This window comes from Etheostoma spectabile, chromosome 5 (assembly GCF_008692095.1).
Source record: "Etheostoma spectabile isolate EspeVRDwgs_2016 chromosome 5, UIUC_Espe_1.0, whole genome shotgun sequence".
Taxonomy (NCBI): domain Eukaryota; kingdom Metazoa; phylum Chordata; class Actinopteri; order Perciformes; family Percidae; genus Etheostoma; species Etheostoma spectabile.
In genome coordinates this window covers 9,584,032-9,601,565 of record NC_045737.1, presented here as the reverse complement: position 1 = coordinate 9,601,565, position 17,534 = coordinate 9,584,032, and the positions used below count along the sequence as shown (strand labels likewise).

At 39.7% G+C, this 17,534-nt stretch overlaps 2 protein-coding genes across 2 annotated transcripts in view; one reads left to right on the top strand and one right to left on the bottom strand.

Moving 5' to 3' along the window:
• Positions 1 to 4,117: 4,117 nt before the first annotated feature.
• On the top strand, positions 4,118 to 13,534 carry LOC116689731 (hyaluronan and proteoglycan link protein 1). Its single transcript, XM_032516338.1, has 4 exons — positions 4,118 to 4,441; positions 9,220 to 9,564; positions 11,206 to 11,508; positions 11,640 to 13,534. Exons 1-4 carry the CDS (start codon positions 4,354 to 4,356, stop codon positions 11,924 to 11,926), a joined length of 1,023 nt encoding a protein of 340 aa, XP_032372229.1. The 5' UTR covers positions 4,118 to 4,353; the 3' UTR covers positions 11,927 to 13,534.
• Positions 13,535 to 16,482: 2,948 nt separating this feature from the next.
• LOC116689366 (versican core protein) overlaps positions 16,483 to 17,534 on the bottom strand; it is a 52,657-nt gene continuing 51,605 nt past the window's right edge. Inside the window, 1 exon segment of the mRNA XM_032515902.1 lies at positions 16,483 to 17,475. Within this exon segment, the coding sequence (XP_032371793.1) occupies positions 17,318 to 17,475 (158 nt within the window). The 3' untranslated portion in view covers positions 16,483 to 17,317.

The following is a 17,534-nucleotide window of genomic DNA, read 5'->3' as shown; positions in this document are numbered from 1 at the left end:
TGCAGAATAAGACATGCTCTTTTAATTCTTCCCTGATCTGAATGGATGACATAAGATTGTGACACACCAGCTGTGTGGCCTCAGAATTGGGTAGGCACCCATTATACACAAAAGAAATACTCAAGAGATTTGGGTTGACCACGCCTGCTCCTTTGTTTGACGTTGAACTACTCTGCTCACGTATGTATTCCTTTTGCTTTCTCATCCCGCCCAGACCTTTTAAAGCCCCAGTTGCTCACTTCATTGTTTCATCCCTGCCTTACTACCAGGAGCGAACAGCGTATTATCCCCTCGTCATCTGCAGGAATGGTTTCCAAGTTTAATCACATGTTGTACTGGTGCAGATAATGAGGACCACATGTTTGGCGGTGGCTATTGTGAATTAGTCCAACGTGCCATAACCCATGCTTGTACAGCTTTGACCTTTTCCTGTTCAGCCTTACAGAAAGGTTGATATAAGATATTCCCATAGGTCCGTCATGTCCATATGATGCCCCTGATGGCCTGGACCCAGAGGGCTTCTATGTGTTAACAGGAATTGTACCACCCATCCAAGAGCTGGGAGCTCAGACTGCAGAGAGCCAGCTGTGAATGCGCTCATGGCCGTGAGACTTGGCTCTGACACAACAGACCCATGAAGGAGTCTCTGGGTGGACTCCTCGGCCACAAGACATCCAATATACATATATACAAGCCAGTACATTCTGTTCTCCCAAATGTGCACATATTCAGATGCATTTGACAATACCATATTAATCAATATGCAAAAGATTGACACATGTTCTTGTGTATACAGTAGACACAAGTCTTGTATGAACAAACTTACTAGCTCAACAGCATTGCCAATCTCGGAAAAGTGCAATTCATGGAGATGCCAATGCTCATTTTCAGCTTATTTTGCAACAGAGACTCTCAAGTATGCTGCATGTTTAAGGTTGGGCCTAGGTCTGCTTATTGATGAATGTTTACATTTTAAAAGTACTCAGTGTGTAAGTTCCTAAATGTAGGGATTCCAATATGTTTTTGTTGAATTTTTTATCTTCAGTAAGTAGTTTTCATCTACCAGTTAATTATGTACATTTTCGAGTTTGACTGAGGTGGAAACGTAGTCTGGCTAACACCAGACCAAGCCAAGCTCAATAGATTTAAGATTGAGAGTTGGTCTGGTGAGTCCGCTCTGTATTTTCTCTGCACAAGAGGCGTGACCAGTGGGCATACTGTAGTTCAAATGACTCTGTACGCAATTGGAAAGTCCTTCAACCAATCAGACCAATGATCCGGGTGACGTAGAAGCGACAGGCATCAGCGGATTTGCTGCGCTTCTGTGGCATCCGGTGGCCGCTATGTTGAATGTAAACCATAGACTGTTTATTAAATTAAATAATAACAGTCTATGATGTAAACAAGAAGTTGCTTGGTCGCTTCTCCATTGCATCGTGTTAAACCCGCCAATAGTGCGCCAGGTAGATGAGCTAGTTTGTGATTGGTTCCCGCAAAATTGAACTGAAGCAGGAGAATTAAACGTGCAGGTTTCCAGACCGAGCTGCAAGGCAAAATCAAATCGTCGGCATAGTGGACAAGGTTTACCCAGTCTATGTGAAAAAGTGAAGTGAAAGCAAAATGCGACCAAATGGAAGGGAAATAGAGTTGGTAAGTTAATCGTAAGGTACTTACAGCATGATTTAAACATTACTGAAGCTTCTTCTTGATGGAAGAGATGAAAGAGAGTCGTCAGACAAAAACACCAGATTTCTCAAATAAATACATGAAACTAACAAAAATACCATATTTCCATCATGTACTGTGTCTTTCAATTACATCATCTTGTTACATCACCCCCTTATTCTCTAAAGGTATAAATAGCACCTGACGGGCGAAATAGCGCCAACTCTATGTTGATGAAACACCTTCTAATATTTGCATCACCGTAGTGGGTGGAAATGCGTTTTGAATTAGCATTAATAACATAATAACATGTGTATTATATTTAAAAGGAAACCTGGCTATAGTCAAAGTTTAACAGCTATGTTTCTGTCTGGAAAAGACGTCAGAAAGGAAATTATTCCCCAAAAAAAGAACTTCCTTTAAGTGATTCATAAAGAACATGTTATGGTAAAAGAGCTTTTACTTGGCTCTTGTAAATAGCAAGACATGCAGATGGAAAAAGAAAAAAACAGTATTCTATCTATCTATCTATTACTATCTATCTATCTATCTATCTATCTATCTATCTATCTATCTATCTATCTATCTATCTATCTATCTATCTATCAACATATCTATCTATCTATCTATCTATCTATCTATCTATCTATCTATCTATCTATCTATCTATCTATCTGTACATATATATATTCATGCAGCTGGTAATTTACAGCAGTTATATAACATTTCATCACTCACATTTCATTAGCGGAGAACACTGAGGAGTTTTGATGTTGAGCAGAAACCAAACTATACAGTTTGTCCAAACCTGAAACCGCACTGTGGTTCTTTTAACTGCCATGTCTTTCAAAAATAATTATGTTGACTACTCACATATTCATAGTTTTCTTATGTGGCTTTGATATCTGTATCTGATGGAATGGCAGCACATTGTACTGGTTTCTGTTACTCCTCCATCATGCATGCACACGACATCTACCTTCACTGCCAAAGTTGCTGACAGCTATTCTTCTTTTGATTATTTTATCAAGCAGGACCAAATAGGGATATTGTAACACAAAAGTCTTTTCTTTCAAACACATGTTCACACATAATGTGCTCACAAGTGGTTGGTGATTGATTGATGGGGAGAGGGAAGGGGGGGGAAGTGCTTTTAAGCAGCAATTTTGCCGTTAACAGTAAAATTGCTTAAATTGGGGACTACATTGGCTTTGATATTCTCAAAGTGTCTCACAGATGCTGCCATAGGTGAATGTAGCTCACAGTCTGAGTCATGAGTCTCTGTACCCCTACGCTGGGGCCATGTATGTTTATAATTTCCCTGTGTGTTCTGGGGCCTATGGTCACCTTACCTTATGTAACAGTTCGTTAGATCTCCAGAAGATTGAAAGCAGGGGCAGATAGGATGTGCCCAGGGCAAGACTGTAGTTGAGTCCCACCATGGACTCTGTTGACATCTCTGCAGGGTTAGAAGGATTGGCAGACAGGGCAGAGGGGAAAAAAAAGATAGACAGACAAAAAGAAAACAGCTCAAGTTTTCCCAGCTGTAAAACCTCCAGTGATGGAGAGGTCCTGAATAGCATCTGCAACATGTTGCTCCACTCCCAGCCTTGCCATCTTTAAAGGACAATAATGATGGCTGAGAAAACATTTAGGAGAGACCCCACAGCCTCCCTGGTCTAAGGTTGGTCGCAAATCTATGTCCTGCCTTCCGAAAGCTACTCTGCTGTTTCTGCTCTTCAACAGCATCAGAAGAGAAGAGTGAAACATGCTCTCACAATTTACAGCAACTGTGGACATGTCTAACTTTGGGGAGGGTGGGTATCAGCTTGCTTGTTATCTTAGTAACAGATGTTTATAACACAACTTTAAATACTTTCAAATAGAAAAAGCGTAGCCTCAAATGTATACATAACTAAATGCTAAATAAAAAAGCGGAAGGAGGATAAGGCAGAGTATGACGTGTAGGCAGGCCTGCCTCATTTTTATGACCCTTTTACATGTAATGGTCTTGCATTAAATATATGTATAAGCCAACAAGGCTGTTAAGTGACTTGCTTTTATTACAAGTGAGTGTGTCTGTGTGGGTATGGACAGAGAGAAGAGTTCAGGCCATGATAACAATGTTTAACTTATGATAATTAACATTGAGTTCTTTAATTGAATCCTGATAAAAAAAACAGACCTAATTAAATGGGGTGTAAACCAGAATGAATCAGAGATCATAAAGTGAAAACATACCAAGGTTGCAGGTCATGAGACAATGGATGGGAAGCCAAATAATCTGTATATTTTAGGATTATGTTTAACTCACTGTCTCTAATGAGGAGAGGAGGGAGTTTTTCATAAATAATGTGGCAAATGGGAGCCAGTATAGAGCTGTGGATGGTGATGGGCTGAGGGGAGGGGGAGTGGTCTCAACCATGTAAGGCTACAATAAAAGGCACTTGTCTGGACCTCTGAGGAGCCCAAACTTTCCAGTAGCACCACAGGCAGCTGCTGTACAAAGACAGACAGAAAGAGGGACAGCTAGATGAATAACAATTAAAACAGAAGAAAAGTAGTTAAAGCTAAAATTTGTCTCTTTTAAAATATTTAAAAATAAGATAACTTAGTGCAGTTTTTTTCTTTTCAGTTTTATACTTATATCTTTATTGGAGAGGGCCCTTTGTGTGGAAAAAAGAGAAAATGACAAGTCTGCTGTGCATTACAATGATCTCCCTGACCCTGGCTGGCAGTGCATACAGTATGCCGAGCTCTCCCTCACAACCAACAGGTAAGATTCGAAATCATGTAAAAAGGTTTGACCTATAGGTATGTGGGTCTGTGTCTGTACGTGTCTGTGTGTGCAAGAATATTACTGTGAATTAAGAAAAGAAGAACTGGATGATGAGCTGTGTTAGGGACCAGAGCTAAGTGGCACCACAGCTCAGGCTTGTGTAACAACAGGGTCTTTGTATCAGTAGGTAAAAGAGGCGTCTCTGGGGTAACACACACACCCACACACACACACACACACACACACACACACACACGCATGCATGCACGCACGCACACACAGACACACACACACACTCACATCCAAACAGTGTGACTCACCATTGACTCATTGACACACAGACCAGCACAGCAGGAACTGAAAACTGGTGAAAACTTTAAATTACACTGCCATTCATAGAGGCTCACTGCCCGCACTACTGAATGAAAACCACACCACTAACACTATGGGTTGCACTTTTACTCAATGGGTCACAGGATCCTCTGTGGCTGAAACTGGGCTAGTCATGTTTCTCCCTTTTTGGATTTCAATTCTTACTAGACTGCAAAAATGGTCAGGAATTTCCCACAAGTTTTGACCTTGTAATTTTATTAGTTGTCTGTCTTTTTCTTCCTGTAGCAGACATAAAATAAAAGACGTTCTATCACAGAGAACCTGCACCCCATCACGATGCTATTATAATTCAAATTCACACCTGCATACAGGTTGACAAATGGAGATGGTTGCTGCAAATACCAGATTGGTAGAAGCTCTGCCAGCAGTAGGAGCTCTAATGTTATATGAGTGACATTTAATGCGCCTTCAGCAGCCCTGCAAGCTGACTCAGTAGATGTAGAATTAAGGGTATCTCAGCTCTATCTCTCTTTCAAGACAGGAGGAAATGGTTTGTCTGTTGGGAGAAATATTTCACTCTAGGAGGAGATCCTGCTGTCTTATCCAAACATTGGAATTTCTCCCATTAGCCAGTGATGCCACAGGTGTGTGACTATGTATGTGTCTATACAGCATACTATGTTTGTACATGACATCACTGTATACATTACGTCAAAACATTGGCTAGGGTCAGGCAAGCCCAATCAATGTTCCATACAGTATAGCTTTTATTAGCCATATGAGCTGTGTATTCTCTGTCTGCTCATGGGGCGTTGCCTGTCCTTAAACCTACTGACTCAGTCTGGCACTGGGAGCTTTTGGAAATCCTCCATGGTAACAGGCAGTCTGACAGGAGCAAAGTAAAGGTTAATGACTCGCAGCCAAACGTATAGAGCCCCATTCTGAACAGCAGCCAATGACTCTGTCTTTCCCTGTGAGGTAATAGTCTGTTAAGTCTAACGCTCACTGTAGTTGTTGGTTAGTGAGGCTTGGCTCTGTTGCTAGGACTGGGTGGGAAAAAGAACTTGGCCGGAACTTGGCATGAAATGGGCTGGGGCTGGGGCTGGGGCTGGGGCTGGTGTTTAGACTTGGAGATGAGATGTTGATGGAGCCATGTTTGTTTTTTGGCATTTGTGTTAATTCACAAAAGACAATTTGCTACACAGAACAGTATATGTGTGAGGACCACATATGTGTACCCATGTGAGTGATACACACCCACATTCTGCATTTGTGCTTGTTCTGAAAGACGGAAAGCAGGAAAGAGTTTATTGGAATTAGCGTGTAGGAGTTGGCCTTGTGTGATTGTCCCAGCTGTGATTGTTAATCCTTTCTCCATATTGACACAAGCGGGCCAGCAGCAGAAGAGAACAAAGCTGTGATATTGCAAAGCATCTCATATCTAGCTGCTCTGTCAGAGGGTGTGGCACATTGTGGCACACACCGCTGTAAACAGGCAGTGACTGCTCTCTGATGATTTCCATCCTAATAAAGGGGGGGATTTGAGCCAATTAAACATTTTGTTTATTCAATAATAAAACACTAATTATGCTATAGTGTTTAACAGCATAATTTCACTGTTGTAGTTTCAGAATATATAGGTCACTCAGTAGACTTGACCCACTGTAATGTTATTGGTAATTTATAGTTCGGTGTTACGACAAAGCAGATGGTTCCAATCACTTGCTATTACAACCTCTAACAGAGTGAGAGAGAATTGTGCTCGGTCATAAAATGGCTGCAGTTGCAGAGCTTTTTTAAGTCATGCACGTGTGTTCATTTATTTCTTTGCTGTGTTTTTCCCAGCTGCACTCTACAACAATTTCAGATAGAAGTCGTTTTATTGCATATATTTATAAGAATTATTTGACAACCCCGTTTTATGTTAAATGTGACAATTTGGCACCACCTTTGACCTCAGGGGACATAAACAAATAGGATGGTGGTGAGGTGTGACAAAGAGAAGAAAAGACTTCTTTCTCTTCCTGAAGGGCTAAGTACACACAACCGGCTGTTGCTTTATGAGTGTAGTGTGCCCCACATGGTCGGGGCCACAGTCTCCTGTGGGACATGTCTGCTGGTAACCGCAGGAGCAGGAAAGAGTGTGAAATTACTTTGAACATGCCTGTCTCTCTGTGTGCTGCTACTGGCTTACACAATGTATATATCTAAGAGACAGAGTTCTTTATTATGCTTTCATTTAGTGATCTAAGGTATTAGGTTAGTATGTATGAAGTAAATCATACCTTGCTTTTCTCAGCATTATGTTGACACTGCAATGTCTGATCAATCCCTTCCTTTCATCTCATATTTCAGGATTACAAACCACATCCAGCGGCTGGTTTCTGTGTACAGAGCAATGTTTCCATTGGACAGTACAATGAACCCCTTATCTACTCTAACTTCTTGAGTGAGATTTCTAAATTTTGACATTTTTAGACATAAATGTTGGATTGTATCACTTCTGGTGAGCTGGTGTTGACGTCACCATCAGCTTCACCTTGGCCATAGCTTTTGAGCAGCTTAGTCACTCTGGATCCCACAGGTTTCAATCGCACTTCATGAAACTGCTACTGATGCAGAGAATTTATGAGGCACGGTAACGCTGTGAGTCATTCCTTGCTGACAGAACGGGTAAAGAGGTTTCTTTTAGACTCTGCTTTCAAAGACTTTTGTAGTTAGCAGAGGCTAAACGAGTGTTTCCTAGCTCGTAAAGTACCTGGCATCTTGCTGACCATTTAAGAGGCGAGTGAGGCTACTGGGTGTGGTGATAGGGTAATAGAAGGAGTCTCAGGCATATGAGAAGGTTTACAGTCTAATGTCATTCATGAACATGGCACAAGGTTGGACTGAAGTGTAGATTATGTCTGTCAGCAATGTTAATGCTAATTAAATCCTTCTGCAGGAAAGCTCAATACTAGTGATCTGAGCACCACTGAACAAAGTCCAGACATGCGTGTGCAGTGGAGTTAGAACGGAGGATTGGAACAGTTTAAGCATGGGCTTGATGAGGAGTCGTTTCAGTGTCAATGTGTGTGTGTGTTTTTGTGTGTGTGTGTGTGTGTGTGTGTGTGTGTGTGTGTGTGTGTGTGTGGTGTGTGTGTGTGTGTGTGTGAGGAATGGGTTGATCTCTGCGGAAGGCAGCAAGCCAGTGGCATGTATCATTTCCCATGTGGAAAAGGTATCACTGTTGAGAAGCTAGTGACAGTATTCCAGTCATGGCTCTAGTGTTAATAACACCAATGCTGGCCTCCTCAGTTAGAAAGGAAAGACAGTCTGGTTTAGACACAGTTCATTCTTATTGAGTAAAGGTGGGAGGGCAATAAATTAGAAACGGGGATTTGGCAACGACACTGAACCAGGATTCAGCCAAAAACAGTTTAGTTGCATAAGATTAATAGTTAGGCCTTTAGACTACTTATAGCTATAAGGCCAGTTGATTTGTTCAGTTGGGTAATTACCATATTATCTTGTTAGTCTTGTGCATTGCAGAGTTTTACTCCACTTACAAGGCTGGTTGTTGAAGGCTGTACCTGTGATGGTGGTGGTCAGAGGCTGTGTACATCTATCCATCTGGTGCTTATTATTGCCTGGCATAGGAGGCCCCTTGCTGGTTGGGGTCCTCTTAACTAAGCAAGCCCTGTGAGGTCTAAACATGGAGGTCAGGGAGATTGTGGGAACCCATGGTGAGACACAAATGACCTGCTGTTTAGAGTTAAAGGGTGGCCAAGTTTGGACAGTGGTGCCCAGAGGAAACACACAAGAAAAATAACGATGACAGCTAGATTTTGTCATTAACAATATTATTTGCTTTCTTTACTTGTTATTCATTTGGTGCCTGACACACTTTACACATATCAGATGGAGCGGATGAAAAATAAGCACTTCATTTTAAGGGTTAATTCTGAGGAACCAAAGGTTTATAAGTGCCAGGACTGACAAGAGCAGGAAGGCGAATGAAGAGGATGATTGGCTCCAGGGGCTGAAGACTGGCTGCTGTCCAATACTGTATCTAATAAAGTGAACAGGATACACCCAGACTCTTTGATAGTTTTGTGCGAGAGAAAGCTTTTGTGTGTGCGCCATGTTGTACAATAATACAAAGAGTACACACATGCCAAAACACGCTGTGGAACAATTATGAAAGAACAATAAAGAAAAATTTTGGAGAAGCAGCTTTGGGGACTTTCAATTTTTTTTTTTTTTCTCAAACAGACCTTCATTCTTATGCCAAGCACAAAATCAAACATTTCTGGATGCAATTTTTGGAATCAATGTAAAATACAGTTCTAATTTATATAAACATTACATTATAGTCTTTCCGGTGCAAGTCCAAGTAGCAGAAGCCTGACCACCATCACCAAACCACAACAAAGTTATAATTATGTTTTCCTCTTTTCCAGCTAAGGCTTTTGCTGACCTAGGTGCCAACGTCACCCTGCCCTGTCGGCTCCTGTCCAAAGACCCCATGATCTTTAGTACCATTAGTTTTCGAGTCAAATGGACCAAGGTGGCAGATGATGAAGCACTGAATGAGAATGTGCTGCTTTCAATGGGTTTCCACAAGAAAACCTATGGAAGCTTCGAGGACCGTGTCTTTCTGCAGGAGCATGATAGTGAAGATGCCTCCCTAATAATAACCAACGTTTCCATGGATGACATGGGAAAATACCGCTGTGAGATAATCGACGGGGTGCAAGACACCGTGCAAGATGTTACTTTGGAAGTGCAAGGCGGTCTTATTGATGGTAATTCGTTTTTTTTATCTATTCAGAAACTTTGCACAGGGATTAAAGTATAAGTTAACATACCAGCTGTTAACATTAGCTCTTTCACCAATGTGTCCTTTCCATTTGTAAAAATGAATAGTTCAAGATCAATCATCTTTCTCAGCAATATTTTTATTTCTAGTTATTGAAAACATCCACATTTCCTTTTCGTTTGGAAAAGGAAAAGAACAGACAGCTTGTGCTGATTTATCCAAACCACCGTAATAATTCAGCCATGATCACATTTGAATACTGTTCAACATCAGTAAACAGAAACACATTTTCCATCTTTTCCGGTTCATATCCTTATTCATCAGACTGACTCATCAGATTTTATGATCCAACAATTGTCTTCCTTCTTGTCTTCTTAAAAATGTGCCTTACAGAGAGAAACTGCTTTTCCTGCAAGTTAGTGTCATTACTTTATTTGGTAACACTTTACATGAAGTTTTCTACATAAGAGTGACATGACACTGTCATGAAAACATGACACATGACGCATAAACCCTAACCATAACCATAACTTGTCATGACAAAAACCGAATGGCACTTACTAAAAGAAGTGTTATGTCATAAACGTTTGTAACTTGTTTGTAATGTTCAATGACACGTTCATGACAGTGTCCTTTCACTCTTATGTAGATACCTTCAAGTAAAGTGTAACCCCTCATTGATTCATAGAACCTTGCATGGTGACACTAAATCACTGCACTGTGTTTGAGTTCCTCTCCACTAAAGGGCGGCTCCCACCTACCGTTTGTTGATAGTTTTTCACATGTGTCAAGCATAAATCTGGGTGTAGGCTTGACAGGCAAATGTAATTAGAAATTTGGTAATCATGAAATAAAGTTGATAGTATATTGAGATAAATTCTTGTAAGGAAGGCATTATGGTGAGAAACTATCAGAGCATTTATTCAATTAAGTCTGCTGCATCTTGTACATATTTCTTTTGAATTGGATTGAACTAATGTGTAGATTCCCTTTTGAGTTGATTCATGCAGCAGTTTAGAGGGCTTTGCTGTGATGGGTAACACCTAGTTTGCATAATATGATCTTTTCTTCCATGCAGAGGGACAAGCACACTACCAACTAATGAGTAAGCAAAGTCTGGCCTCTAAAGACAACTGCCGACATTTTGCAAACTGTTGGACTTCAAAGACTAATAGGACTACATTCAATTACAACTAAACACAGACTAACTTAAAGTGCTACACCACACTAGTTCACCATAATCTACAAAAGAACTACTCACATGTCCCTGTTCTGCAGGTATTCCACAAGCGGACCCTAATTTAGAAGAAGTCTCCCAGCTAATCCTGCCTTCTGCTGATCAAAGTTGGAGAAAGAGTTATCTAGCTGATGTGATCTTACCTAGCTACTGCACATGTGCAACTCCCAACAAAGATAGTATAGAAGATGTCTCACTCTGTAGCTAAAACAGGATCTGCAGCAATGTGCAGTACAACAAAAATATGGTGTTTTTGAAAATGAAACCATGTAAACCTATTCTGGAAACCTGGAAATTCTGGAACCTATTCTATTATGAACCTGAAAATGAGCAAAATATGGGCGCTTTAACATATCACTATATTAATTCCATGTATTCTGCCTCGCTCAGGTGTTGTGTTCCCATACTCCCCCCCTGTGGGCCGCTACAACCTGAACTTCCCCAAAGCTGTGCAGGCCTGTCTGGAACAGAATGCTTCTGTCGCCACCTTTGACCAGATGTTTGAGGCCTGGAAGGGCGGCCTGGACTGGTGCAATGCTGGCTGGCTGAATGATGGCACAGTACAGTATCCCATCACCAAACCCAGACACAATTGTGGAGGCACCAAAAACGGGCCTGGCATCAGAAGCTATGGTTATCCTGACAAACAAATAAGTCGCTTTGACGTGTTCTGCTATGCTTCTGAACTCAAAGGTGAGTTGCTTTTATTTGTTTATCCAATTTCTTGATTTATTATTTTTGGTATTCAATACAAAAAGAAATCAATGAAAAAAAGAGCAAGTTCTTCTTCTTCTGACTGTCTGTGTTGCTCACTCTGCTGTCAGGACATTTCTATTGGCTGGTCCAGCCCGACAGGCTGACCTTTGACGAGGCTGTGCAGGCATGCTTAGACGATGGTGCAGAGATTGCCAAGGTGGGCCACATTTACTCCGCCTGGAAGCTCGAGGGTTACGATCGCTGCGATGCTGGCTGGTTGGCTGACGGAAGTGTGCGCTACCCCATTTCCAGACCCCGCAAGAACTGCAGCCCCACAGAAGCTGCAGTGCGCTTTATTGGATTCCCAGACAAGAAGCAAAAGTCTTACGGTGTCTATTGCTACAAGGCTGAGTAGTGAGGTAGTAGGTAGCAGTAGGGAAGCCATAATCACCAAAGAGCAGCAACAACCACAACCAATAAAATCCACAAGAAAGCAGACAAGCTTTGGATCTTAACTAGCATGAGCTCAATACTTTCTTTGAAACTGTGATAACCCTCCTTAACTTTTAAAAACAAATACTGTACATCTTACTTCCATATGCAATGAATGACAACATATGTGTAGCCATTAAGTTTTGTTTTTTCTAACTGTGCATTCATTACATTTACAGAGACTGTTGGGAAAAGGCAACAGTGTTAATGTATGAGTGAAATGACAGAGACAAGAGCTTGATGATTGTAAAACACGATCTAAGTTTGGTTTGTCCTCCACAGAATGATTAAATGTGTGAAGTTTAAGATTTAGAGCATTTATGCTCATGTGCAGATGATATTTGCTGCTTTAAAATGTATCTAAAGAACAAAACAAAGTAACATGTTATTCATTTATCAAGTACCACATTAATAAAATACCTTAGATGAACATAAGTACCACTGTTGAGCTATGGATATTAACGTGTTTTACTGCAGAAAGTATTCAACTTGATCCCTCTCTAATCAGAGTTTAAGAGGTGGGCAACCCTGCAGAATGTCTTTTAACCGAGGAGTTGTGATCACATTTATTGTTTAACAGGAAAATTCATGTAAATGTATCAATGGACTGTGACTTTTTCTCCATTGATAGCTCCCATCAGATAAACTTCTAATTCCAATTTGAAAGACAGTTTAACTTTTGTAACCTAGTGCAGTATGTTTATTTTAAAAATGTTTTTTTTTTATGTTTGTCACTATAGTTTAATGTGTGTAATTTTTTTTTAGAGAAGAAAAATACAGATTCGGACAATTGTAGATTTGTAGTTCTTAGAAAATATTAACAAAACATTTAGCCAGATAGTGAATTCAGATTACATACAGATCTTCCCCTTTTTCTGTGAACACAACCTTTTTTAAAAAACATACATGTAACTATCTTATCTTGACAGTTGTAGGAATTCCGTAAGACATAGACTACATCCAATACTACAGTAGCTACAATTGCAACGGATGTTGTCGGGGCTGAAATCCACTATGACTGCAGTTTCACAAATTCTTGCTGAGGATGTGAGCTGGTAATGGTACATTTCCACTAGTACTCTATTGTTTTAAAGACCTGAGCCGTACTGACGATCACGCCTAAGGATTCACTAATAATGTCTTAAGACATGTTTTGGAATAAAAAATCAAAGCCAACAGAAAATCATAATAATAGTGTCCTGTGGACCACAGTGAGCATGTTTTGGACATACAGAGCTGTTAATCTAAAGGTATGACACGACCAGAAGACAGCAACCTTTTTAGGTATCTGTTACAAAAACAATATATTTGTGTTAGACCTTTTTTAACCCTGGGCACTGACATACGGTACTTACTGCAGGCTGTAGTAATATGGTGATGCATTGTTTGTAAAAGCAAAACTTAAAAATGTCTCTCACACTTGTGCATTTGTATTCACTTGTGCATTAAAAAAAGGTATTTTTGCATCGTATCACCATGTACCTTTTTCAACAAAGCAGTTTGAAATAAAGAACTACGACTTTTAAATCAATTTTTGAAACTGTTTTATTTCCACTGGAACCAAATCAACAAGCACTATGTGAAGATACAGAGGTTTAAGCAGAGATTTAAGTAGTATTGTTTACGTTGCCAAATTAGGGGCCATGTATCTGGCATAAACCAATGTCGTTGAGAGGATTTAAGATTAGACTCTCCTCACATTTATTTATTCTTTGGCATTTATCTTATTCAGTGCCAGGCTGCCAGCCCACTCCTAAATTAGACAAAGGGAACAGTAACACAGTGCTTAAGAGTCCTTGTGGGAATGCATGGGAATGGGGTCAGATTTAGGTTGATACAGCAGTGAAATGTAAATGTGTGTGATTGTGAAAAGTCCATTGAAGCAAGCTTTTTGTTCTGTGGACAATGTAGCAGAGAGAGAAAAAAGAGAGATTGTGCAGAACTTTTCAAAAAAAATTCAGCATATAAACGTATAATGATGTCAAATTCTCAACTAAAATCTGCGGAGTACATTATATCATAACACACTTGAGCTAACAACTCATTTTCTGCACAATCGTGGCATAAAGTGAGCTTTTCTTTGTCTCTGGGTTTGTTTATGCTGGAAGCAGACAGTTAAATTGATGAACATTGCTCTTGTGGACAACCACTGTGTCATTGCTGACTGCTTTTGTTGGAGTATTGCTTAACATTTAATTTGGTTTTCTTCTGTGGTTTCAACCATTTAAATGTTGTGCTGACTTTCAGAAAGTCTGATAATGCTTCAGACCAAGTAACTTTTGAAAAAAAAGTAGCAGAGTAATGAGTGAATGATAGACAAACTGACTAGACAGAGTCTAAAACGCCTGTCAAACCTTGGAAATCAGAGGAGCCATGGTGGGTTTCCTTTCCAAAACAAACCAAGACAGCCTGTTAAATCCCAGAGAGAACTGGGCTGAGAGGGCAAGGTTTTTCCGCTGATCCCCCATGAGACATCTGCATTTCATGAGGTAAGAATGTAGGTTTTACTCTTGCTGGGGCACCACGGAGCAGCCTTTAATCACAAGTCAAGACCACTCTAATTACAGAGTGGGCAGTCACAGTGAAAACCACAGCAATCCAAACTTACACAAAGATTACATCGACCAACTTGATGTCATTACCTTGGTAATGGTGCTTTGTGCTCTGAGGCAGTGTCAATGTCAACTTTAAATCACTGCTGCGTTAGGAGGCGCTCTGGGAATAGTGGTGCATTGTAATGTACTGAAAAAGCTTCTGTTTTTCCACCAAGGGAATTCATCTGCTTCCTTTATGCACCGGCATGTAGGCATCCAAAGTATTTGATATTCAAGAGGAGCCACCTACAGCCACACTATTGACTAAAATAAACTGTAGTGTGGTATACTTATGCATGTCCACAGTTCTGCAGCATCAGCCATTGCAGCATAAGCTTTTACTTTTCCCTAATCCAGTTCTTACTCCATATGTTTGCTATAACTCTCCTATCTGCTCCCTATGAATCCACCAAGAGGCTTGTAGAGCACGTCCGATGGATTTTTCAGAAGTGTTTGATTTATGCGGCAGACTGCAAGACTAAACGCAACATTAGTATGACGTTCTACAGAGTGTAATTAACAGAATTCAGTGTAAATCCCTTACATTATGTTTAGAGTTTCCATGAGTTTTGTGGGTGAAGGAAATTAAATGTCTACCCTTGTCAATGGTTTTTGGCAGACAACAGTTTAGGGTAATGGCTTAGTCTGATAGCACTACCTGCTGGTGAAACCAACTCACTACTCCTTGCAAAAAATGTACCTTAAGAGAACCTAACATTTTCATTCATTCAGCCTCTTTACTGGCCTACAATACTGAATCCAGATAGTGCTAAAAGGTTGCTTCTTGATAAAAGCCTACAAAACAGAAAGACAAATTCATGTCTTCAAAAAAGAGGAAAGAGGAAACCACAACACCTGCAGAAAAGTTTACAAACCCAGAGAGGACATGAACAACACTCAAACATACAGTTTTTTCAACACACTTCCTTAAAAAGTCCAAATGAATTTTTTTTTAAATATATTTCTTTTATTTCTTTGGTGATTTAAAGCAGGAAAAAGGAAACAGTTTGATCTCTTTAAAAAATCACAAACATCCCAGACATTCACATTGTAAAATTAAAAAAAAAAACAGTTATAAATATAAAATGATATTATATGCACATTAAGGCACACACACAGACATTCACAGGCAGACAAGTTTAACAAATCTTTCCATAAGAAAATGCGGGAGACATACATAACCACATGTACAAATATTTTGATAATATTACAGAACATTTTTGCAGCCATGGGGCCCTCTATAATCTTTGGTCCCCTGCTGACATCAAAGATGTAAAAATATGACAAAAATCCATTGTATTGTAAAGTAACTTTTCATCTTCATCCCATTTAGACAGGCTGTGGTTGTGGCTGGTCTCCTGTTAAACATACAACACAAATATATGAACAACGCGGCTGGGACTAGTGACAGCATCATATTTTACCTGTATTTTACAAGTAAGGAGATCAAGAGCAGCTTGAAAATAAATTATCTGTGCCTAAACAGCCGTTATGTTCAAGTCTTTTTGAGTGTTTCACAAAATACATTCTCTCAAAGGCTGATTTCAATTGACCACAATAACAGAGTCCAGAAGAAAAGCATTACCTAGAACACCATAACAGGCTAAAGCACAAGAGCAACAGGTGAGAGCAAGACACTTTAGTGTGTAATTATGAACAACATTACAGTTATTGTAAACATGCTGCAGCAACTAACTGTAAGTTATGCACTGAACACACATGAGCAGGAAATGTAAGCTACTTTCATTTGAAAATTGTTGATGGATATTGATATCCATCAGTGAATAAGGCTTTGTCGGTAAGTACTTAAGAGAGCAAGTTCTCATATTAACTTGCAAAAAAATCACACTGAAGAAATATCAATGTGTTTTTCTTTTAACTTCTCTGTATAGAAATCTATCCATAAACATGTGTCTGTACAAGTCATTAATGACATCCATTAACGGGAGGAGCTAATGAACGGTGGTAATTTGCTACTTTGAAAGCTGCCACCACAAAAAGGTCTCTAGCCGTTAATTAATTACAAAGGTTTACAGTTCTGTACATATGTTGTATAATATTCCACGTATATAAACTATGAGTCCTTTTTTGATGAATCACTGCCACCGATGTCTCCATTTCAGTTCGGTGAACATGGATTTCTTGAAATCAAATAAGCACAGTTAAACATTTGAAGAAGACTTCAATACATATGACTATGCATGCTATTGAAATGAAGTCCAGCTTAAAACAGCACAAACATAATGAATTCCTTTACATAACATAAGCGCTATTATTTCACAACAGCTTTTTTTCTATGAATAAGGAAAACGTATGGTGATTTTAAATACCAGTGTGTACAAGGTTTTAGACAGTCATGATTATATTATTTGATTATTTGCTAAGGACAAAGAAAAAATGTCCACAGTTTAAAAAAAATGATGAATGTATTTTTTGCTTTTTCCAGTGACCAGCTGAAAGTGTTTTATCCACATTGGCATTGTCATAAATCAGTGCCCCTTGATAAAAAAAAAAATAGTCTTGTATCAACATCTTTTTAAAAGGCACTTCATAAGATTCCATCGTCATTCAAAACGCAAGAAAACTGCAGGTTATCCTCTTGGTTTCTTTGATGAGTTTTCTCTTGTGCTTTTTCTTCTTGGGGAATCCTTTTCCTCTTTCAACACAAGCACCAGCCATGTGTTCTCGTCTCGGGAAAACTTTGCCAAGATATATGGCATCTACTGTCTCTTCCGCTTATGTTCAGTCCTGTCTCTTCTTCCCCGGTAGCGCTGATTCTGAACACGGTAGGCCTCGTCCGGCCATCTCTTGAAGTTATTAATGCTGTAGAGACTATTGTGTTGATGTCTTCTGATAAATGTCCTCTGATAGCTCGATGCTGTTAAAGTAAAAGCATATATTAGCGCTAAAATTTTTTAAGTGTTTGTCAAAATCCTA